The sequence below is a fragment of the Mytilus trossulus genome, chromosome 12, assembly GCF_036588685.1.
Source record: "Mytilus trossulus isolate FHL-02 chromosome 12, PNRI_Mtr1.1.1.hap1, whole genome shotgun sequence".
NCBI lineage: Eukaryota > Metazoa > Mollusca > Bivalvia > Mytilida > Mytilidae > Mytilus > Mytilus trossulus.
Window position 1 is genome coordinate 43,405,923 of NC_086384.1, and position 24,610 is coordinate 43,430,532.

Sequence of the window (24,610 nt, forward strand, 5' to 3'; positions counted from 1 at the left end):
GACATTTGATTTCATGATTTTGCCCAAGAATGCATACAACCTTATGGAAAATTTGTAATTCGTTGAACATTTAAATTCATGGTTTGCCTGTACACATCAAATCCTTGAAACTTTGTATCCAACAAATAATAATGAATCCACAGTATGTAAGGTAAAGGATAAGCCTCTTTTCATGCAATAATGTTAAGTATACAATAGTCCACACAAAAGCATCGGTGGTGTCGATCTTACCCAACAATTGTAGCTTCCCAAGGTGATTAACTTTGTTGTTTGGTTGCTATGCAGTTCAGTCACATTCTTATCACATTAATATGCTATCGCCTCAAATAGGTTTGAAAAATTAACTGCTGGAAGTTGAACATACATTCATACCTCCGTCATTTTATTATACTAAGTTAATTCATTAGACATTATATAGTAACATTGCTCTATAATTACAGGCAGAGATTGGAATTGATGAGAGAGATGTATCACAATGAAGCAGAGTTGTCTCCCACATCACCAGAACCTAACATGGACAGCATGACTGGAGGGGATCCATTCTATGACAGATTTCCATGGTTTAGACTAGTTGGAAGGTAACATGATTTGATGTTCACAATTGAAAGCATTGACCACTATCTGTTTTGATGTCCCGTCTATGATTTTTTCTAGCCTGTGTGGCAGTCTTTCCTCTATCATCAGGCCTTGAAGGCATAAAACTTTGCTCAGTGCTCTGAGCACAAAAGTCAGGCTCAAAACATGAAATCCAGCAATTTGATTGGTAGAATTTCGAGTCTGAGTACAAAAATCATGCTCGAAAGTTTTATGACCGTGAGGCCTGATGTCTGGGTCAAAATTAGTAAAGCAAGGCAAATGCATTTGATGTTAAAAGAATGTCATAGGCAGTCTTATTAATTAGATATATGTAGTTCATAATTTATACATTTGTGTTACAATTAAAATAAAATCGGCCACTTGTTAGATAATATGTTAAAATAATTAATAGTTTGTGCTTTTAATAATTGCATAGCTGTTTTGCTTATACATTTTATTTCTTTTCTAGGGCATTTGTATACCTGAGTAACTTGTATTATCCTGTACCATTAATACACAGAGTTAATATTGTCAGTGAAAAAGGAGAGGTCAAAGGGTCAATACGGGTAGCTGTTCAAGCCATAACAGGTAATTGTCAAAATCACATGCAATTCAAATACTTTAAATTCAGAAATTAATGCGAGGTTTTATTATTGCGAAAAATGCGACTGATTTGAAAACACAATAGTATAAACTCGCATTTTGAAATATTTTATATGAATTTAATAGGATTTTTCTCAAAATCGTATAAATTAAAATCTTCTAAAATGACAAACTCGCAATAATAAATGCACGCAATAATTTTTGAATTTACAATAGTGGAACTCTGTTTAGAACATTAATGGTAAAATATAAAGATGGTATATTTCCACAAAACACTATGTATTTATAGAGGTAATTGATTGTTCATTTGGTGGTTTTAAAACCACTTTCTAAACAAACATACATTTTAATGGTTGTAGATGCATTTTATTGATGTGGTACTATTACATATTTTTTAGGCAAAGAAGAGACTCCAGACTATACTCCTGGAATAAAACAGTTTGGAAATGCCAAGATTTCATTCAAAGATGATGACTATTTTAAGAAGGTATAAAAAGCTTTCTCAGAGCTCATAAAAACAAAACTTCTATTTACCTTAGCTTTATCAGAGCTTAAAAATCAATGGCAGTAAGCTTAACTTTCTTAGGCCACTTTACAAAACAATATATAGACATGAACAACCTTAAAGTTTTTGCTTTATCAAACTTAATAAAACAAACAATATAGTGAACTTGAGTGTAAAACAAACAATGTAGTGAACTTGAATTTTACACTATCTCACATACTTGTGGTTAATGTTTGACAGTGTGTACGAAGAAAGTTTGTTTGAATACAACACATGAATTAAGAGAAACATTTGTGGTATTGTAACACTCTATTTTTGTCCCCTGAATTAAGCATTTTTAGCTCACCTGGCCCGAAGGGCCAAGTGAGCTTTTCCCATCACTTTGCGTCCGGCGTCCGTCGTCGTCCGTCGTCTGTCGTCCGTCGTCGTTGTTAACTTTTACAAAAATCTTCTCCTCTGAAACTACTGGGCCAAATTGAACCAAACTTGGCCACAATCATCATTGGGGTATCTAGTTTAAAAAATGTGTGGCGTGACCCGGTCAACCAACCAAGATGGCCGCCACGGCTAAAAATAGAACATAGGGGTAAAATGCAGTTTTTGGCTTATAACTCAAAAACCAAAGCATTTAGAGGAAATCTGACACGAGGTAAAAATGTTTATCAGGTCAAGATCTATCTGCCCTGAAATTTTCAGATGAATCAGTCAACCCGTTGTTGGGTTGCTGCCCCTGAATTGGTAATTTTGTGGAAATTTTGCTGTTTTTGGTTATTATCTTGAATATTATTATAGATAGAGATAAACTGTAAACAGCAATAATGTTTAGCAAAGTAGGATTTACAAATAAGTCAACATGACCGAAATGGTCAGTTGACCCCTTTAGGAGTTATTGCCCTTTATAGTCAATTTTTAACCATTTTTCGTAAATCTTAGTTATCTTTTACAAAAATCTTCTCCTCTGAAACAACTAAGCCAAATTGAACCAAACTTGGCCACAATCATCATTGGGGTATCTAGTTTAAAAAATGTGTGGCATGACCCGCCAAACCAACCAAGATGGCCGCCATGGCTAAAAATAGAACATAGGGGTAAAATGCAGTTTTTGGCTTATAACTCAAAAATCAAAGCATTTAGAGCAAATCTGACGAAGTTAAATTGTTAATCAGGTCAAGATCTATCTGTTCTGAAATTTTCAGATGAATCGGACAACCCGTTGTTGGGTTGCTGCCCCTGAATTGGTAATTTTAAGGAAATTTTGCTGTTTTTGGTTATTATCTGGAATATTATTATAGATAGATATGAACTGTAAACAGCAATAATGTTCAGCAAAGTAAGATTTACAAATAAGTCAACATGACCAAAATGGTCAGTTGACCCCTTTAGGAGTTATTGCCCTTTAAAGTCAATTTTTAACCATTTTTTGTAAATTTTATATATCTTTACAAAAATCGTCTCCTCTGAAACTACTAGGCCAAATTAATCCAAACTTGGCAACAATCATCTTTGGGGTATCTAGTTTTAAAAATGTGTCCAGTGACGGGACCATCAAATCAAGATGGCCGCCACAGCTAAAATAGAACATATGGGTAAAAGGCAGTTTTTGGCTTATACCTCAAAAACCAAAGCATTTAGAGCAAATCTGACAGGTGGTAAAACTGTTTATCAGATCAAGATCTATCTGCCCTGTAATTTTCAGATGAATCTGACAACCCATTGTTGGGTTGCTGCCCCTGAATTGGTAATTTTAAGTTATTGTTTTTGGTTATTATCTTGAATATTATTATAGATTCAGATAAATTGTAAACAGCAATTATGTTCAGAAAAGTAAGATTTACAAATAAGTCAACATGACCGAAATGGTCAATTGACCCCCTAAGGAGTTATTTTCCTTTATAGTCAATTTTTAACAATTTTCATAAAATTTGTAAATTTTTATTAACATTTTCCACTGAAACTAATTGGCCAAGTTCTTTATAGATAGAGATAAATGTAAGCAGCAAGACTGTTTAGTAAAGTAAGATTTACAAACACTACACCATCACCAAAACACAATTTTGTCATGAATCCATCTGCTTCCTTTGTTTGATATTCACATATACCAAGGTGAGCGACACAGGCTCTTTGGATCCTCTAGTTATTGTAGCCATATTTTTTAACTGGACATAAGACTATATGGTATGAGTGTCAATGAGACAACTCTCCATTTAAGTCACAATTTGTAAGAGTAAACCATTAAAGATTAATGTGCGGCCTTCAACACAGAGCCTTGGCTCACACCAAACAGCAAGCTATAAAAAGAGCCCCAAAAATGACTAGTGTAAAACCATTTAAACCAAACAACCAACGTCCTAATCTATACAGAAAATGAGACACTTATTATCCAAGTCAACAAAAACCCACTAAACATCAGGTTCCTGACTTGGGGCAGGTGCACACATATACAATGGGTTTATATTTTACATTGATTTGATATTTACAGAATCAATTGTATGACAAAGAACCTCAAGCTGCTCCGTCTACTGAAGAATTACGATATGTAGAAGGTGAAGGACAAAGTCCTGACAATCATAATGATGGTAGGTGATATACTGTGGATTCATTTATTTTCTTCGGCATCAATTTTTGTGGATTGTGTAAAACTTTCATTGGGTGTGGATAATTGATTTCTTGGTTCGGCAAAAGTTTGCCAATAGATTTTTTTTTAATTTTTAAATATTTAATTTCATGATTCACATGTATTCATAAAATCAAGAAAAATTGGTACCTCATGAATAATAATAATGAATCCACATTTCCATGGTTGTAAAGGAATTTTGTCTCTATTGTTCATAATTCATGTAGAAGTTTTAACACAGTAAATTCAGAAATTATTGTGTGCATTTATTATTGCGATTTTGTCATTTTAGACTAAAATGCAATTTTAATTTTTACGATTTTGAGAAAAATCCTATTAAATTCATTTAAAATAATTCAAAATGAGAGTTAAAATTATTGCGTTTCCAACTCAATTGAATTGAATATGTTATGATGAGACTTGTATAATTTATTGCTATTAATTAGATTTAAAATGAAAATCCATAGAACTGTGAACCAGTAATGGTAATTAGAAGTTTGAGAACTCTAGAAGATAAACCCTACCGCTTCAATTTTGCCATGTTATCCTGCCAAACAAAAGACTATTTGATAAAAAAATCTACAATCTTAAGCTGATTCTAAAATTTTATCTGATTAACATTAAGAAAGGAATGTTTCTGCAGAAAGTGCCCATAGAATAATACATGATGATTTATTTTGTGAAAAACCTATTCAGTCGCAATTTTTACGAAATAAAAACATAGCAAACATTTTTGATTTTACAGTATTTATGATAATATTTGTTTTATTTCTAGAGGTGAATTGCATGAATATGGAGAAGAAAGTGATCACAGACATATTCCCTGAGATAAATGAGAACGATCTTCCAGGACATCTAAAACTTGGTTCTCAACTGCTGTTTAGAGTTACTATACTAGAGGCGACTGGGATTCCTATTGAATATGCTGACATATTTTGTCAATTCAAGTGAGTTAAAACTTCTTAAAAATTGACTGTAAAATAATCTACAAGCAATTTTGTATGTCAACTATGAGAAAAACCAATACCTATTGAATATCCTGAAATATTTTGCTGATTGAAGTGAGCGAAAAACAACATTAGATTTTTCTATTACAAAATCTAGTTTTCTCATTTGAATTGTTTTACATTTAGGAGATAACTGTATTGTATTTTAAGCTCCGACGGCATCAATTGGGGATTTGATGGTCGCAAATTAAGTTTACTGGCGACGCGTTAGCAGAGACAGTAAACGGGTATTTGCGACCATCAAATCCCCTATTGATGCCGTCGGAGCTTAAAATACAATATTGTTATCTCCATTCTAATGAGACTGACAGAAAACAACGTTAAAACATGTATATAAAATCTGTCATATGCCGTCTACGCATGCGCGTACGTCCCATAGCATCAATTGTCATTTGATGCCATGTAAATAAGTGACGTAATCCAATCAAAATGAACGTTACAAACGTTGTTGCATTAGAATTGTCATTTCATGGCCTAAGCTGACTATGTGGTATGGGCTTTGCTCATTGTTGAAGACTGTATGGTGACCTATAGTTGTTAATTTCTGTGTCATTTGGTCTCTTGTGAAGATTTGTCTCATTGGCAATCATGCCACATTTTCATTTTTTATATATTAACGATTAAATTCAACAATGAGAAAAACCCATACCTTTTAGACAACTCTAGCCCCGCTTGAAAAAAAAAATGTAAATCAATTCAAACCAAAAAACTAATGACCTAACTTACAAATGAGAAAAAGATAAAGATAACCAATGATTATACTCTAAAATTGCTTTGAGTATGGAAATAAAATGGCTTAAATTTTTGAAACAGCAATTCTGTAAAATACATGCACCAAAAACTGACATCTACAGGTCACCATATATAGGGTGAAATATACCAGGGCTGAATGATAAGATAAAAATCACAGAAATTTGATATGTATTTAATTTATACCATAATAGAAATATTTGTAATTGCTACTGTGGATTCATTTTTATTCGTTGGATACCAATTTTCGTGGATTTCGTGGGAACAGGTGAACCACGAATTTAAATGTTCAACGAACTTAGCATTTTCTGTAGGTGTGAATTTAAAATTTTACAAAACCACGAAATCAAATATCCACGAAAAGACAGGTATTTCGCAATCCACGAAAATTGGTACCCACGAAAATAAATGAATCCACAGTAACTTGTATTTATCTAGAATGGTTAAATTTTAATCTTTAGATATATTATTCAGATAGATGGTGATTATGTTTTATTGAGATTAATGAAAGATTTTTTTTTAACAATATTTCTATTTTCTATCTTTAGCTTCCTGCATCGTCATGATGAAGCTTTCTCAACAGAGCCTCTGAAGAATTGTGGCAAAAATAATCCATTGGGATTCTACCATGTACAGAATGTAAGTATAAGGGTATTGTAAAAGGATATGTTGATCTGTCAAATGTTTCACCTTTTTTGAAATTAAACAGATTAAATTTTGTCATCATTTCAGTTCTGTAGATACTTTGATGTTACACAGCTGGTCAATGGTATTCCTAATTCATAAAGAAAATATTTTGATGAGTTAACCTATGGATTCAGTTCCAAAATATAATCACATGATCACTAGAAAAAAACTTGGATGTTAGTAATGCTCAAAAATTTGAATATCACAGCCTTGCCATGTGTTGCAACAATCTATGGCTTCCATGAATTTTAGAAATTTCATGAGTCAAAAGTTTTACCATTTGTTCAATTGTACTGCATAATATCTACCTTAGAGCCATGACCAAAGGGAAAATAACATTATTTATAGCAAACTCATGTAGGATATTTATAAAAAAGTTTAAAAGAACCAAACATAATTTATGTTTTAATTATTGCCCTTAGACATTAGTGCAATGGCTGTGGACATTGCACCACTGTTCGTTTATTATTGCTATAATGTTTTCTTGTGTTTTGTAGTTTACAGTGACAGTAACAAAGTCGTTTGTAGATTATATAAAAAGTCAGCCACTAGTATTTGAAGTATTTGGACATTATCAACAACACCCTCTTCATGAACAAGCCAAAGATTTCTCATCTCAAAAGTAAGTTGATTAGACTCACAAGTTGTCACAAATTATACAAGTATTTTTAAAGGTCATTTAATGAGATTGCAATCATTACTCATGATCTGATTAAATTAAAAGGAACATTCACAATATAACCTTATACAAAAGATTTTAATTGAGAATGGAAATTGGAAATAAGTCAAAGAGACAACAACCTGACCAAAGAGCAGATAACAGCAGAAGGCAACCAATGTGTCTTCAACGAAGCAAGAAAATCCCACACCCAGGGATGGTAATCTGCTGGCCCCTAATTAAAATTATTTACTTGTTCAGTGAAATGGACATCGTACTGAACTCCAAAACATATAAATGAACTAAAAATTAAAAAAATACATACAATACTATCAAAGGCCAAAGGCTCCTGACTTAGGACAGACCCAAAATGCAGCAGGGTTAAACATGTTTTTGTGAGATCTCAACCCTCCGCCTATACCTCTAGCCTTAGCTTTAACAGGTTTCTTGTTCCTAAAGTTTCGTTTTTAAACAGATAGTATAATAGAAAAGAAAGGAAGTGGGGTATCAGTTCATGATGCAATATCAGTATATGCACAAACGTATTACTGTGGATTCATTAATATTCGTTGGATACCAATTTTCGTGGATTTCGTAGGTACAGGGAAACAACAAATTTAAATGTTTAACAAAATGCATATTTTCTAAAGGAATGCATGTGAATTTTGACAAAACCACGAATATAAATATCCACAAATATGCAAGTTTCCCTCTGTCCACGAAAATTGGTACCCACGAAAATAAATGAATCCACAGTACTTTTATTGCTGTTCTTCATCACAAAGCCACAGTGAAGCCTTCTACACAAAGCAAAAAAAACTCTCACCACACTGCAAGTTTAAGACATCCTTTAGCACAGTTTTGATTGGATTTATTTTTTTGCAAAATGATGTTCACACCTGTGAATTGAGAGACTAAGCCATGGAGTAATACCAATAAAATAAATCTATTTGTAAATATTTATCATTTGGAAAGTTAAAATTACATGATAGAATCTTAAACAAGTTTTTTTTGGCACAGTTGATTTAAATACTTCCAGAGTTACATGTAGCTAAATGTTTCTTTGCAAGACTGTAAAATAATCAGAACCAAGACCAGAAAACACATATCAAAAATATTTGTAGGAATATCTTTTGCACATTAGAAAAGTAACAAGCAGTGGCACAATAGGTGTAAATTTGTTGTCTGTGTGCACATAGATAAGTTATTACTATATTAGGCCACAGTAAAATCTTGTCACATAGATGTATTTTGTGTTTATTATAGTAGCATTAGACCTCCACCTAGAAGGAATTTCCCACCCATGATTCCTGTGTCAAAGCCAGTTCCGTCACCAAAGTTTGGAGTGCTTGTTCCTCCTAGGTAATTAGTAATATTTAGTAACATATAATGTGGTTCAAGTTTAAATCTAATTTATTTCTAAAGTTACAAATTGTAATTGAGAATTTATTATTTTATGAATGGTATGAAAACTTCTTTTATTTTATGATTCAGCTTTTCATAGTTTTTATGATTTATTTGTCTTGTATTTCATACCAAAATAAACAAAACTGTTTATAAAATCAGTTTATTTGCTAAATTTGGGGTCTTTAGGAATCATCCGTACCATCCGTTTGTATTATTCCCTATCTGTCCATGAATCCTGCAAATGCTAATTCTTATATGTAATGGTTGGATATTTGTTATGTGCGCCAGTTAAAGTTAGTACCCCATTTCAAGGTGTGCTTGAAGCAAGATAATATCAGACAGACATTTTTAAGGGGAGATACCTTGGAAAAATCTTTTAAATTATTATGAGGGTTTATTAAAGCTGCTTACATTTCCCAAGGAAATAAACAAATCTACAATGATTTGACTACTCACTATAAGTAATATTCAAATATGTTGAAATAGTGGTAGAGGTAAAAAGAAAAAGAAAAAACAAGACTTATTCATTGATACTACTAAAGCATCTGGGAAGAGGTAAGGTATAGAGTTTGGATTGTTGCCAGTTACTAACAAGAGGGTCTATATCTTATTTAGGGTTACTGTGGATTCATTTATATTTGTGGGTATCAATTTTCATTGATTTCTGATAACTTGCATATTCGTGGATATTTGATTTCGTGGTTTTGCCGATCTCTGTATACAAAGTCTATTGAAAATATTATATTCGTGGAACATTTCAATTGATGGTTTACCTGTACCCACAAAAAACCATGAAAAGTGGTATCCAACGAATAATAATGAATCCACAGTATTCTAGAATAATTATTTATGATTGGGAAAGAAGGCAATTTGTTTAATTTCCATCATCAAAGATACCAGTGTAAATGATTTTAAATAACTTCTGAATGTATTTGTTAAACATGGTTCTTAGAAATATATTGATGTGCCTTCTATCCCCATGATAAATATTTCTGGGAAAGCTCTGACTTTATGTATAACATGTTAAAATAAACTTGACAATTGCCATTTGATTTTGTAACAGTCAAAAATTATATAATTTAGTGGAAAAATTGCATGAAATTCTTGATTACCGTAATCATAATGCTGATTAATTTTGGAAACATTTAAAAGTTTGCGGAAAGAAAAATAAACCAAGAATTTATTCTACATGTAATACACTACACATTTATACTAATCCTGGTATTTTTTGGCTTGGAGATAACCTGTAGATAGATACTATAGTTAGATAATATAAAAGGTGGCAGGAAACTAGTTTGAATACTGTAAATTCAGAAACTATTGCGTGCATTTATTATTGCGATTCTGTCATTTTAGACTCAAATGCGATTTTGATTTTTACGATTTTGAGAAAAATCCTGTTAAATTGATACAAAATATTACAAAATGCGAGTTTAAATTATTGCGTTTACAGTGGCATTTTTCGCAATAATAAAAACCTCGCATTAATTTCTGAATTTACAGTAGTATTGCTATGTATCTTACATTTTTCTACTGAGAATTACAGTGTTATTTGTAAGAAAAAAAAACCTCTAAAAAAGTTGACATTTGTATGTTATTCTTTTATATAGAGGCTGTACCTTGTGTACAATCTTTATCATAACATGAAACAATTTATTACTCATGTTGTATTTCATTCCTTACTTTTAATCAATTTAATGCTTTGATTACTCAAGCTAAGTAATAATTTGCTATGATTTTCATATTTTGGAATTTTGGTATTATATATTTTCTGTAAAAGTTGTCATTTTAGAAAATTAAGTTTATTTTTTGATAATAATTTTTTAAAGCATAATAGAAATAAAACCAAAATGTCAGGATATTTTTGAATATTTAAAAAAAAATTAAACGGAAAATATAAATACTAATGTACTAACATTATGAAAAAGCATTCTTATAATCTCAAGTTTAAAAAGATATGTGTATCACTCTATGTGTGTTTTTCTTTAAAATACAATTGAACCTTTCTTCATTTTAAAAGAGAAAAAATAATGACCATTTAGGAACTTATAACTAAAAGTAAACCAAGGTCACCCAATGTGTATGATGTAAAACTTCATTGAAGTAAAAAATGAGAATATAAGATTGGATTTCATCATGTTAATATAATACACCTTATCGCTATTTGTCCACAATTACTGGATATCACCAGGTTCTTGTAAAATTTTGACGTCATAAAACAAAATATCTGACGCCACAATAGAAAAGTGATTGTTGTTGACGTCAAAAGTTCAAGCGGCCAGGTCAGCCGGAATTAGTAATAAGGTGTATTGTTCTGTTTGCTGTTTGCAGTTCACTAATTACTAATTAAATTTTGTTGGTGGGAAGTGAGATAAGCTATCGGCTAAAATGGATGATAAGTGGTTATTTTTTGATAAAAGAAAGTACTGTAGTTGCAAAAAATTAACTCATACCGTAAAGCGGGTTATTTTCGTGGGGTGTAAATTTTCACTTATTTTCACGGATAGAACAAAATCGCCAAAATAAATTCTGCCAATTTAAAAGTGTACATGCAAAGGTAATGTTAAAAATGTTGAGTCCTCCAAAATAATAACCGCCAAAATTTTTCGTATACCTTATTCAATGAAAAACGCGAAATTTTACACCCGCGAAAACAACCCGCTATACAGTATCTTGCTATACAAAAGCTTATGCTCAGATATACTAACAATAAGTGAATATACATATTTTCAAGTTTTTTATATATATACCTGCAGTATTATGTATTATTTTCAAAGTTTTAAAATTCAGAAAATTTTCTTACATTAGGTCAGCAAACAGCTTACAAATTTGCGTTTTTAGCTTAGCTTTATCCTTTGCTTTGTTTGGTATAGGTGGTATGATTCAGGTCGCAGTGTTGAATCCCCCCTTTCTCCATCGTCACCACAGTACGTACTTTTAATACTACCATTTATGTTGTCAGATTTTCCATATTGTGAAGCACTAGTTTTATTTCCATAGTTTTTCCACAACTTTTATTTGATTTTGTTTAAAAGATAAATTGTGATAGATACTCAGGCTTTGGAGATGATTATTTTAATGTTAGAGTCATTCGTCTCATCTCTAGATTTATCATAAAACTATGGTACAATGTACTAAATTTTGTTGACATTGGTGAACCATGAATTTGAACAAATTAAAGCAAATTTGCTATAGGTTTGTATGTGAAATTAGTGAAAACCACAGAATCAAGTATCCTTGAGTTCAGGATTTTTCCTGAATCCATGAAATTTTTCAACCACAGAATTAAAAGAATACGAAGCATTTGAACTAAATAGAAATTTGATAGGAAGAAAAGAAGATGTTGCATGTGGGGTACACATCAATTGAGTTGAACACAGACACAAATAAAGAGTGCATTTGGATGTCAAATTACTGTCATTTACTGAAATCTGCATGAAACTTGTAATTTTTGCATGCCTTCAAATCTGAATTGTATCTCTTTTCTAACTTTGTGTGGGTGCACTAATTCTTTAACATGTAGTAGCATGTCTCTTCTTCACTCTGTTATTGAAGTGCAAATCTATTTATAGTCTTAGACACACAAGACCAGATGACACAGAAACTAACAACTGTAGGTCACGGTACCTCCTTCAACAATGAAAAAAACCTACTTAGATTGTAAAAGTTACCATATTTTTCTGCATAAAATTTTCAAAAATAATATGTATATCTTTTAAAGATAAATTAAGAAGTAAGGGTATGCATATCACTGACTGGTAGTGTTACAATGATTGAAATATTACTTGAAAACCTGCTATAGTAAAAAAATATTCACAGGACTCGAGAGTTTGAATAGTCCAAGGATTGAAAATAAAAGAGATCTCTTCTTTAATATAAACTTTGTTTTTCTCTCTCGTATACATTGGTATTTATAACATAGCTTTTCCTCTTTAGTTTATATGATTTAATATTCATCACTTTTATTTGCATATCATTTCATTCAAACAAAATTAACCAAAGATTTAAAAATATTAGAATGGCAAATTTTGCCAAATTTTTCATTGAACATTTTTCGTCAAATGTCTTTTCTTTTTCAGTGCCAGTCACATTCACTCCAGATTTGATTTACTTGTATGGTTTGAGATCTGTGAATTAGCTCCAAATGGAGAGTAAGTATTTGAGGGAGGGATGTAGTAACATTATGTCTCAGTAATGGTCATATACCGGTACTATTAAAAAAAATTAAAAAAATACTGAACTCCGAGGAAAATTCAAAACATAAAGTCTGTAATCAAATGGCAAAACCAAAAGCTCAAACATTTCAAACAAACGGATATCAATGGTCTAATTTTGGCTTGGTACAGGCATTTTCATCAGTACAAATTGGTGGATTAAATCTTATTTAATAGCTAGCTAAATCTCTCACTTGTATGACAGACACATTAAATTCCATGATATTGACAACAATGTTCTGTTTTGAACTCCCACATTTATAATGTTAAGTGCCTTGGTAAGTCTTTTAATTTTGATGCTCTTAATTTTTTTTTATGTATTTGGCTCCCTAAACCATTGAACTCTATAGTTCTTTATGAAGGATATTCCATAAAGTTTTCTTGTACAAGTGTTGAACTCAGGCAAGGGGCCAAACACTGTTTTTCCCTAGAATCTGAAAATATATTTTTGATACTTAAAATCATTTTTTTTTAAAGAACCCAAAAATGTCAAAATAAAATCTAGCAAACAGGTTTAGCACTAGAAATTGTGAACTTTAATCTCATTGAAAAAAAACACACCGCTTAACAATACTTTATAATGGTACTAAAATCTTGACTTTTACAGATATGTGCCAGTAGTTGTTGACCATAGTGAGGAGTTCCCCTGTACAGGAACATACCTACTACACCAAGGTATTCAACGTCGTCTAGCAATTACTATTATGCAGGAACAGAGCCCCGAGACGGACCTTCTATGGAAAGATGTTAAGGAGTTGGTTGTTGGACGTATCAGGACCACCCCTGAATATACAGACTTTGATCTGGAAACAAATGTCTTATCTCTGAGTTTGTTTCCTGCATCTTACATACAGTACCCAGGAGATGATAGGTATGGAAATTTGTTATGTGTAAGAATGATATCTGCTTGGCATTCTTGTACTATTAGGCTTGCCCATATTATTTGATATTCTTGTGTTATCATGCAACAAGATTGGTCAGATTCTCAAAAGCAAAATCTAGAATTGATATGGTGCGCTTTTCTGAGAAGCCCATGTCATTTTGGAAGAAGAGAAAAACACTGAGTCAAAATACCCCCCACAGAGTTTTAGAGCTTAATCAAGCAACATCTTGATTTGCCTGTGACTAAGATTTGAATTTAATTTTTATGCCCCACCTACGATAGTAGAGGGGCTTTATGTTTTCTGGTCTGTGGCTCGGTTAGTTCGTCCGTTCGTTCGTCCGTCTGTGCGTCCGTTCAGGTTAAAGTTTTTGGTCAAGGTAGTTTTTGATGAAGCTGAAGTCCAATCAATTTGAAACCTAGTACACTTGTAGCTTATGATATGATCTTTCTAATTTTAAAGCCAAATTAGACTTCAATTTCACGGTCCACTGAACATAGAAAATGAAAGTGGGAGTTTAAGGTTAAAGTTTTTGGTCAAGGTAGTTTTTGATGAAGTTGAAGTCCAATCAACTTGAAACTTAGTTCATATGTTCCCTATAGTATAATCTTTCTAATTGTAATGCCAAATTAGATTATTACCCAATTTCACGGTCCATTGAACATGCAAAAGGATAGTGGGAGTGGGGCATCCATGTACTTTGGACACATTCTTGTTTATTTTTTGAGAAGAAAAAACATTTTCTTTACACAAACTAACCTGTTGCCTTGACACTTTTTTCTTTGCAGAAGTCCAATAAAAAGAAAATATCTTATACTGGTATATGACTAATTTCTGTTTCAGAATTTATTTCCGATTTGAAGCTGCTTGGGACAGTTCCCTACATAATTCTAGTTTACTGAACAAGATCACCTCTACAGCAGAGAGAGTATATATGACACTGTCAGCTTATATTGAGGTAATGATTCAAAGAGATGATTGTTTTTGTGCCCCAGCTGCAGCAGAGGGGGCATTTAGTGTTAACCTTGTCCGTCTATACATCCCAAAATTGGTTTACTTTGACTCAGCCAAATCTTATTCACAATGCTTATTACCTTAAAACAAAAAAATATCTGATTTGGGTCACTTCACTTTTACTGTTCTCTTGTGGTGACCCTTTATTACATTATATTTAAACAGGCACATCATTGTGTCCTCCATTTATTTGTTTGTTGGTTTAAAGCACCACTTTAAACAACCTTGACTATATCATGGTAGCCAGTTAATGTATTTGTTTGAGGAATGCTAGGAAAAGTGGTAATCTTTGTCAGTTAGATTCATAGTCAAGCACATAAGAAGGGTATGACATCATAACATCCAGAAGGTGAAAAATGTAAACCACAAATAATGAATTCCTTGTCATTACCAGGATGTGGTTGTCTTTTTATGCCCCACTTACGATAGTAGAGGGGCATTATGTTTTCTGGTCTGTGCGTCCGTCCGTCTGTTCGTTCGTCCGTCTGTCCCGCTTCAGGTTAAAGTTTTTGGTCAAGGTAGTTTTTGATGAAGTTGAAGTCCAATCAACTTCAAACTTAGTACAGATGTTCCCTATGATATGATATTTCTAATTGTAATGCCAAATTAGAGATTTTACCCCAATTTAACTGTCAACTGAACATAGAAAATGATTATGCGAGTGGGGCATTTGTGTACTGAGGACACATTCTTGTTATAGATAAAATTTCTGAGATTTTTAAGACAATCACTGTATACTTCAGTATTCAATTTTATTACTATACCAGCTTGTACTCTCCAAGAGGTGTTGGTTGACTTATTTATTCATTACCTCATAGATATAAGATGAAATCTAGTTTAAAGAGACCAATCAATTTATTTTAAAATAAATAAACTCATCAAAGATACCAGACTCACGTTTTGTCTACAAAAGACTCATCAGTGATGCTTGATAAAAAAATAGTGAAAAGGGACAAATAAAGTATGAAATTGAAGAGTATGGGCAAAAATTTCTAAAAGTTTTGCCAAAAACAGCTAAGGTTATCTGTTCCTGAAGTAGATTTATGTGTGATTAGATTAATAAGGATAAAACACTCTCTTCTTTCTGAATCATACAATGTATACTGTGGATTCATTAATATTCGTTGTATACCAATTTTCCTGGATTTCGTGGGTACAGGAAAACCACGAATTTAAGTGTTCAACGAAATACTGCTTTTCTAAAGGAAAGTAGGCAGAATTTTCCAAAACAAGAAATTTACATATCCATGAATATGCAAGTTTTCATCAATCCACGAAAATTGGTACCCACGAAAATAAATGAATCCACAGTAAGTCCTTTACATACCAATCAAATTCTGATGTGTTCTCTTATATTTCCAGGTAGAAAATTGTGACCAGCCTACTTGTATAACAAAGGATCTATCCATGATCATCTATTCCAGAGATACTAAAATAGCTACTTCTAGGTAAGGGTACAAACTTTACTTTTAGGGGAGAACTTTCAGAGTGAAACAAAACTCCATGAAACACTATAGTCGCCTTCACGTAAAATTGGCACCAATATTTTTGTCAAAATTTTCTTAAATATCGACCACGTTTACTCGAGATCTTGTTTATCAATGAGCAGAAGACAAATCCAATCCAATCTCGAGTAAACACAGTTTATATTTTACGTGACGGCGATTATATGGCATTTGACCAATGAAAAGATATTGGTCTTTAGTGTTTGGTATTCTTCAGCACTTAACCTATTGACACAATTTGTACTGATAAAAAGCAGAAATATAAAACAAATTTGATTTTTTTTTCAAACTATAAGATTTTTTCAGCTTTGGGATATTACATATTATAAAATGTATATTATGCTTGAGACCAACTGTTTTTGGTATAAAACAAAAGAAGATCTTTTAAAGAATGTTTATAATCTGCATGTAAAAAAGAAAGACTTAAACACATAATACTTACAGATATGAAAAATTTAAAAGTATCCATTGAAACAAAAATGAAAAAAATGTAATTATAAGTCATTTTTTGAATCCCTCAATTAAATTTATGTTGTAATTCGATGCATTTTGTGTTTATAAATAATGAAAATGTGTGTATATGTTATGTAATTATGTACTAGTGAGTGAAACCTGTCATGTGACACTTCCCATGATTCAGTGTGCCTGTAGAAGGAATGCATTTCACATCCATTTTGGGCATGAATTGCAATTATTTATTTACTTTGCTGAATTATATTGTTTTGATTTCAACCTTCCTTGCTTCTCATGTTTGCTTTAAATGTTATTATATTTTATTTTTTTGATATAATTGAAATGTTTGTTATTGCATTTTATATAACCATTTTTGGGCTACATCTTTTTTCATCTTGTTTCTTCTGGAAATCAATCTTTTGCTTGTTTTAAAAAAACACCTTGCTTTTTATCTCTTAATGCTTCTTTGTATACCCTTTTCTTTGTAATTTTATTCCAAATGCATGATGGGACTATTCCTATGGTTCTCAAAATTTATTATAGGATCTTAATTTTGAATAACAAAATCCACTTTTGAATTTGTTTGATTTTTTAGGCAAGGTAATGGTTTTGGAAAAGCCGTTTGCATTTATAATTTAACCCAAATCTAAACATTGGTTTGAGTTATGGTATGTAATATGCTTTTCATAAATTTTATGAAATCTTATTTTTAAAATTTGCGTCGAATTGAAATTAATTTAAGATTTTAGTTTCTTGTTTAATTTAGTTCCATAGGATGACAAAATATCTTCTCAGAGGCCAAAATTTGGAAGTAATTGAAACATTAAGAAAATTGTAAAACTCAAAGTAGTTTTACTAATTAGCAAGGACTACATGTGTGTTTAATTGTTAACTGAAAGTAATTAAAATAGCAAACAATTTAAATTCAGTCTATATAACTATGTCTAATTGGGTTTTTAAAAGGTAATTGAAACTGTTATCATAGACGGAGATAAATATCTAAATAGATGTAAGAACTTTGTTTAAAAGGATATGAACCCATTGTTTTAAAGACAATTTTCTCAGAAAGCCATAATAATTGAAGAAAAATTATCCACAGAAATGTACACTTTTATGCAAAAAGATGCAGACCCTTCAACTTTGGCATCAAGGGATTATTTATATTAACTTTTATATTTGTTGGTAGCTTGTAGTGCTTTTTTCAGAGATATGATTTAATATGGATATGTTCAACATTTTATAAGTTTATAATTAGCATTCATATAAAGCTGGAAGGTGGCGCTACATAATCTACAGGTCCTGAAAACAGTCAGAAGGCAGCAATCACTCACTGGTCATGTGATCAAAGCAGCCATTACTGTTACTAACTATAGAATGTTGTCATTAGTTCTCCTTTCAGATCTTTACGAAGTTTATTTGGCGGGTTAAAATCTCAAGATGCTAACAGAGTGAGTGGAATATATGAGCTGTACTTACGGAAAGCGTCTGAAACAGGTAGTCCAGGTCGGTGTTGTGTTTTATGTTATACCTTATATTCTTAGGACACAAAGCATTGGATTGCAGCATTTGCCAATTATTTACCAGGAAGATTTAAGTAGTGTTGATGAAATTCTGCTTTATTTTATGAATTGATATAGCTACTGCTTCAAATTTGCTTTTAAATATTAGTCTTTAGTTAGCTTTTAAAAGAGGCCATGTTTGAAAAAAAAGAAATAAAAAGAAATTCTAGTACTCTATTTGTTTATTTAGAATACAAAAAAGTAAATAGATTTTTGAAATAGCAAAAAAAGTGAAATATTAAAATTGTAAAATTTCACCTGACAAGAAATTGATTTATAATGGTATATATACAGCTGCAATTCAATGTTTATATCCCTTTACACCAAATTATCTTCTCCTTTTCATCTTGTTTTCAGTATTCCTTCTTATTTCAGTTTTGTCTTAACATTATTTTTCTGTCTAGTGCCTGGTTGGAATGCCTGACAGCAAAGCTATAGAGACACAAAGAGATCACGTTCGTCTATTAAAATCTTATCTGCAACAGGCTTTATTAACTCCTGAAAAGATATTTTGATAGAAATTTCTGCCATCTTTGCCACAGGGTCTGCCACATTACATGAAGTGCTCTTGCTATTTTAATTTTTTGATCAGAATGAACTTTGGGGTTTCCAATACTAAAAAATGAACGTGACTATTTCTGCACATATTATTTTGAGACAGCATGTGACGCATACCCTTAGCCAGGGGGGGGGTTCAGGGGGTTTCGGATGAATCCCTCTTGAAAACAAATAAGCACTGTTAAAGTCATTGTTCTGTTTGAATTGTGACTGTTAAAGTTGAGTTTGTGAGTCCAACGAACCCCCCCTTGGAAATTCCTGGCTACGGGCCTGTGACAAAAAAATCATCTCGATTGTCGCAGCTATGTCAGCATCCTTAGCATCAACATTTGTTAAGTTTTCTGCTTAAGTAAGCTTGAAAGAAACAACTTGTGATAGGTCAACGATATTTTCTATAAAGTTGCATTACTATCAGTTAATATCAGTTTGACACCTATTTTAAGGCCCTGCCCCTGTATGTCATGGTCTAGTGACTTTCAATTAATTGCCATTACCAATTGCCAATTTTCAATGTTAAGTTGGGTTGATAGGAACGACTTATTATGGACAATGATATTGTCTATAAGGGTGCGTCATAATTTTGAGGCCTTGCCCCTTGCTCATGGTCCAGCAACTTTGAATGTATTCACAATTTTGCTGTCCATCAGTTCTCAGATTGTCTTTTCTCAATTGATCTGTGTCAACATTTTTTTTATACCTTGTATAAATTTTACAAATATATATAACTATCTACATGTAACCATTGTGTTATTAAAACCCAAAATCATGTAAGTGTGAACCAATTTTCTAGTCATTTCTATTTTATTTGAGATCTGTTATAAAAAATGCCAGGTGTTACAGCTGATTTCCTAATGCTTGCAAAGTAAAACTTTGGTTGGCTTGCTTGCTTTGTTTGTATAATTGTTTAAACAAGCTTTGCTAATAGAATTGACATCTTTAAACAATTTATATAGGCATAGTTTAACCTGTATATATCATATTTGAATTTAATTGGGTGTTATCGTACTGATTGTACAATATACAAACAAAGCAAGCAAACTTACCAAAGTTTTGTTCTACATGCATTCGGAAATTAGCTGTAAAACCTAGATTGATTATATAAAACACAGACCATCTACAAAAAGGTCATCAAAAGTAAGCTGACATCTTTATTAATTTAAAAACAGAAACTTTTTTTGAAAAATTTATCTTGTTCAAATTTTTGAAATGACAAAAATCTAACAAAAATTTTGAATTCAAGTTCAAATATCTCTAGGTAAAATTTATATGATCAGTTGCAAGATAATTAGTTAACATAGATGTATAATGTTGGTTGTAATATATTCCATTTGTTGTGTACCATTATTGATGTTGACTTATAGAGTATCGTTGATTATCTCAACGAGATTGATTTTCTCGCTTGAGCTGGTACAGCGAAAGTGAGAAAAGCAATCGAGTTGAGATGACCAATGATAATCTGTTTATCGCTATTTTACCTATGACGACGTTGTCAATTTCAATGTCAATTTCGTTAGCAACGCCATGTGGCCTCCTTAGTTTCTAGCGATATTTTTTCCATCTCAAGCGAGATGCATGATATGAAAATTATCACAAAAAAAGATGATAGGAAAAATGCACAAATAGCGATAATTCTTTTTATTGTAAAACTGTGGATTCAATTATTTTTGTGGGTATCAATTTTTGTGGATTGAGAAAAAAAAACTTTTTGGAAACTTGCTTTATGATTTTGCAAAAACCTCCATGCAAAAATATAGAAATTTTAACTTTTTGAAGAATACATGAATTGGGTTGCCATTTAAATATGAAATCTAAGAAAATTGATACCTCATGAATAATTTTAATCCACAGTCAATTGGTTTTGATGTGAATTAATTATTACAGTTGTGTAATTTCTGTCAGTTATATGTTGGTTTTTTTTACAAAGTTTGAAGATTTATTGAACATTTAATTTGTTGCAGATATGATCTATTTATTACCTCAATACTGGAGTAAAGCAGAAATAAGCAAAGGATATCCAATTTACCTTAAAAAAACTCACACTTTTGAATTGAAGTAATGTTTGTTTAATTCAAATTTTAAACTTTCAAACTTATATTACGTAAATATAAAAATATAAAGCCTAATATTCAGAAAGGAAATAGGGAGTATGTCAAAGTGACAAAAACCTGACTAAACAGCCCAAGGCCACCATTTAAGGTCCAACACAGCAACACAATCCCACACCTGCAAGGCAGGCTTCAGCACACCATTTCTATAATTTCTGCTTTTACAATACAGTCAAACCTGCATACTTAGGTCACTCTAGGGACCAGAGAAAAACACCTTTTTAGAGAGGTGACCTTTTCATTGAAGTTCACATTGCATGAATAAAACATAGCAGGTCAAGGAGATTGTAAAATGACAATAAAATTGAGAATGGAAATGGGGAATGTGTCAAAGAGACAACAACCCGACCAAATAAAAAACAACAGCAGAAGGTCACCAACAGGTCTTCAATGTAGCGAGAAATTCCCGCAACACTTTTTTGGCATAAAAGAGGCCATCTTTATAAGAAGTTTGACTGTATATTTTCTTTTCTTTCTAACCCTGTATTGATTCTGTAGGTGCTCAGCGTAGACAGAGAAAGGTTCTGGACACTTCAGCCACATATGTACGAGGGGAGGAGAATTTAAACGGATGGAGGCCCAGAGGTGATTCCCTCATATTTGATCACCAGTGGGAGCTAGAGAAACTCACAAGATTAGAAATGGTAAGCTTCTATAAATAAAGGCAACAGTAGTATACCGCTGTTCAAAACTCGTAAATCTATGGACAAAAAACAAAATCAGGGTAACAAACTAAAACTGGGGGAAACGTTTTTCACTTTTTATTGATATTGATAACAAGATAATTGTGAGAAAATACAAACATATGTTCTATCCTGCATTTTTCACTAAAATCCAATCAGAGGTCAAGGGAAAGGAAGATTTGTAGCAAAACAAGAAAATGACGTTCTCATACTGTTAATTACAAGATGGAACATGCAAACTTTCCTGTCACTATTCATTTCTGCAATTACACACTGTGTAAAAATTTACTTTAAAAAAACCCAACAATAATTATGATAACAAATGGCGACTTTTAGCCCATAAAACTCAATGAATGGTATACTAAACATGAAATGTGTACAATTTTGTTAACATGGTAATAACCAGGTTTGTCAATTTTGTCTTATTTGACTGTTTTAAGGTGGAACGGTGCAGACATGTGTTACATCTCCGTGAAAAACTTGCCGAACAAAACAAATCACAAGAACTAAGCAAACTTGACAAAGAAGTCACAAACAAAGCCAAGGCCAAAGAAAACTTAAAAAATAAAGAAAATGAAACAGAGAAAATAGAAGAAAAAGCAGATGACAAATCGATGGAGAAATGGGAGAAAGACGAAGCCGAGAAGGGCAAGAGATGTAGTAGTCTGTTCGTATTTACTACAGACGGGGATAAGGACAAAGAACTGATGGCCAAATGTCTGAGACTGATCCTGTATGGACGATTACCAGCAAGTCCCCCTCCCGTCAAGGTTAGTGTTGTCTATCAAGAACTGATGGCCAAATGTCTGAGACTAATCCTGTATGGATGATTACCAGCAAGTCCCCCTCCCGTCAAGGTTAGTGTTGTCTATCAAGAACTGATGGCCAAATGCCTGAGACTGATCCTGTATGGACGATTACCAGCAAGTCCCCCTCCCGTCAAGGTTAGTGTTGTCTATCAAGAACTGATGGCCAAATGTCTGAGACTGATCCTGTATGGACGATTACCAGCAAGTCCCCCTCCCGTCAAGGTTAGTGTTGTCTATCAAGAACTGATGGCCAAATGTCTGAGACTGATCCTGTATGGACGATTACCAGCAAGTCCCCCTCCCGTCAAGGTTAGTAGTCTGTTTGTATTTACTACAGATGGGGATAAGGACAAAGAACTGATGGCCAAATGTCTGAGACTGATCCTGTATGGACGATTACCAGCAAGTCCCCCTCCCGTCAAGGTTAGTGTTGTCTATCAAGAACTGATGGCCAAATGTCTGAGACTGATCCTGTATGGACGATTACCAGCAAGTCCCCCTCCCGTCAAAGTTAGTGTTGTCTATCAAGAACTGATGGCCAAATGTCTGAGACTGATCCTGTATGGACGATTACCAGCAAGTCCCCCTCCCGTCAAGGTTAGTGTTGTCTATCAAGAACTGATGGCCAAATGTCTGAGACTGATCCTGTATGGACGATTACCAACAAGCCCCCCTCCTGTCAAGGTCAGTGTGGTTTATCAAAATGGGGAAAGACCTTTATTTGACCAAAATATAAGTGCATGTTTGAAAGTTACTATATGATATATAATAAAGTTAAAGAAAAATATGATAAGAAAAAAGATTTTTTTTTACAGTGGACTAGCAGCCATTCAACAAATCAAGAGGAAATTCATATATTTTGTTAAATTTTATTGATTTTGCTTGTTTTAAAATCTACAACTTAAGTATAATTTGGATAGGAAAAGTATCGTCTCGTCCAAAAAGATAGCTTTTTTGATGAGATTATGTAAATAACTTGACTACTTCATCTGTTTTGCGCACAATGTTCCAAGAAAAAAAATAGGTAGAGGCAAACTAAAGTCAGCATCTTTTATCGTTTTCATGTAAAAGAGCATATTATGACACGTTTTTTTTTCTATTTTTAGACACCAATGAATGAGTCTGTTATAAGTATAACCTCAGCCTCGAGTGACAGTGATGTTATAACCAGTGTGACTGATTCTATGGGTAGTAGTATGATTACATCTTCTGCTTCATCAGAAATGTTTAGGTGAGTGTTCAGTCATATTGCAGAAAATTTGTACTTCACTAAACATTTAAATCTGAGGTTTACCTATACTCACAAAATCCATGAAAATTGGCAACCCAGGAATAATAATGAATCCACAGTATGCTATTTTTGTTGTTTTTGAAAATATACAAAATGCACTTCTAGTCTTTTCGAAGATTTGAAAGTCATAACTCTAGTGTTTTACTTATGATTGGTTTTGTTTTGTTTTTGGGGAAATGAATGTGAAATGTAAAAAAAAGTATAACTTTAGTCATATTTTATAAAACATTTTAGAATATGACTTTCTCAGAATATAGCAAGTCTGAATTTTATAAAGGAAACAAAAATGCATCACATTGCAACAGTCATACTATAGTTGGTTAAGTGTAAAATAACTTTCAGAATTTCAATTTTATGTTTCAAAGTTTTTTATCAGATCAATTTCATTCTCCCTACTTTCACTTTCAGACCAAATATAGGTCAGCCATCAATCCAACTGTCAAAGTCATGTGATAGTTTATTATCATCTTCCTCATCTGATGTCAATGACAGGAAGTTGTCATTACCCATAAAACCTAACCGTCATGATGGGGAAGACAGGCTACATGTTCCTTACATTGAGGAGGTTAGAGTTAGTCCTGTTGTCTCCAAGAAAGGCTACCTGAACTTTTTGGAAGAGAAGCACAGTGGATGGATGAAGAAATGGGTGGTAAGTTAAACATATCAGTGGAACAAAAGGAATTAGGCCCCCAAATTTGTTTTTGCCAACCTACTGACACTATTTTTTTCAG

General features: G+C 32.5%; 1 protein-coding gene across 1 annotated transcript in view; it reads left to right on the forward strand.

The window, feature by feature from the left end:
• LOC134692154 (kinesin-like protein unc-104) overlaps positions 1 to 24,610 on the forward strand; it is a 107,395-nt gene that overhangs the window by 71,025 nt on the left and 11,760 nt on the right. Inside the window, exons 26-43 of the mRNA XM_063552593.1 lie at positions 441 to 578; positions 1,046 to 1,164; positions 1,578 to 1,666; positions 4,164 to 4,260; positions 5,074 to 5,245; positions 6,604 to 6,694; positions 7,240 to 7,364; positions 8,667 to 8,762; positions 11,681 to 11,734; positions 12,887 to 12,958; positions 13,629 to 13,892; positions 14,746 to 14,860; positions 16,279 to 16,364; positions 18,274 to 18,377; positions 21,595 to 21,740; positions 22,220 to 22,555; positions 23,695 to 23,819; positions 24,288 to 24,528. Coding sequence (XP_063408663.1) covers positions 441 to 578; positions 1,046 to 1,164; positions 1,578 to 1,666; positions 4,164 to 4,260; positions 5,074 to 5,245; positions 6,604 to 6,694; positions 7,240 to 7,364; positions 8,667 to 8,762; positions 11,681 to 11,734; positions 12,887 to 12,958; positions 13,629 to 13,892; positions 14,746 to 14,860; positions 16,279 to 16,364; positions 18,274 to 18,377; positions 21,595 to 21,740; positions 22,220 to 22,555; positions 23,695 to 23,819; positions 24,288 to 24,528 — 2,470 coding nt within the window. The remainder of the gene's footprint in view (positions 1 to 440; positions 579 to 1,045; positions 1,165 to 1,577; positions 1,667 to 4,163; positions 4,261 to 5,073; positions 5,246 to 6,603; positions 6,695 to 7,239; positions 7,365 to 8,666; positions 8,763 to 11,680; positions 11,735 to 12,886; positions 12,959 to 13,628; positions 13,893 to 14,745; positions 14,861 to 16,278; positions 16,365 to 18,273; positions 18,378 to 21,594; positions 21,741 to 22,219; positions 22,556 to 23,694; positions 23,820 to 24,287; positions 24,529 to 24,610) is intronic.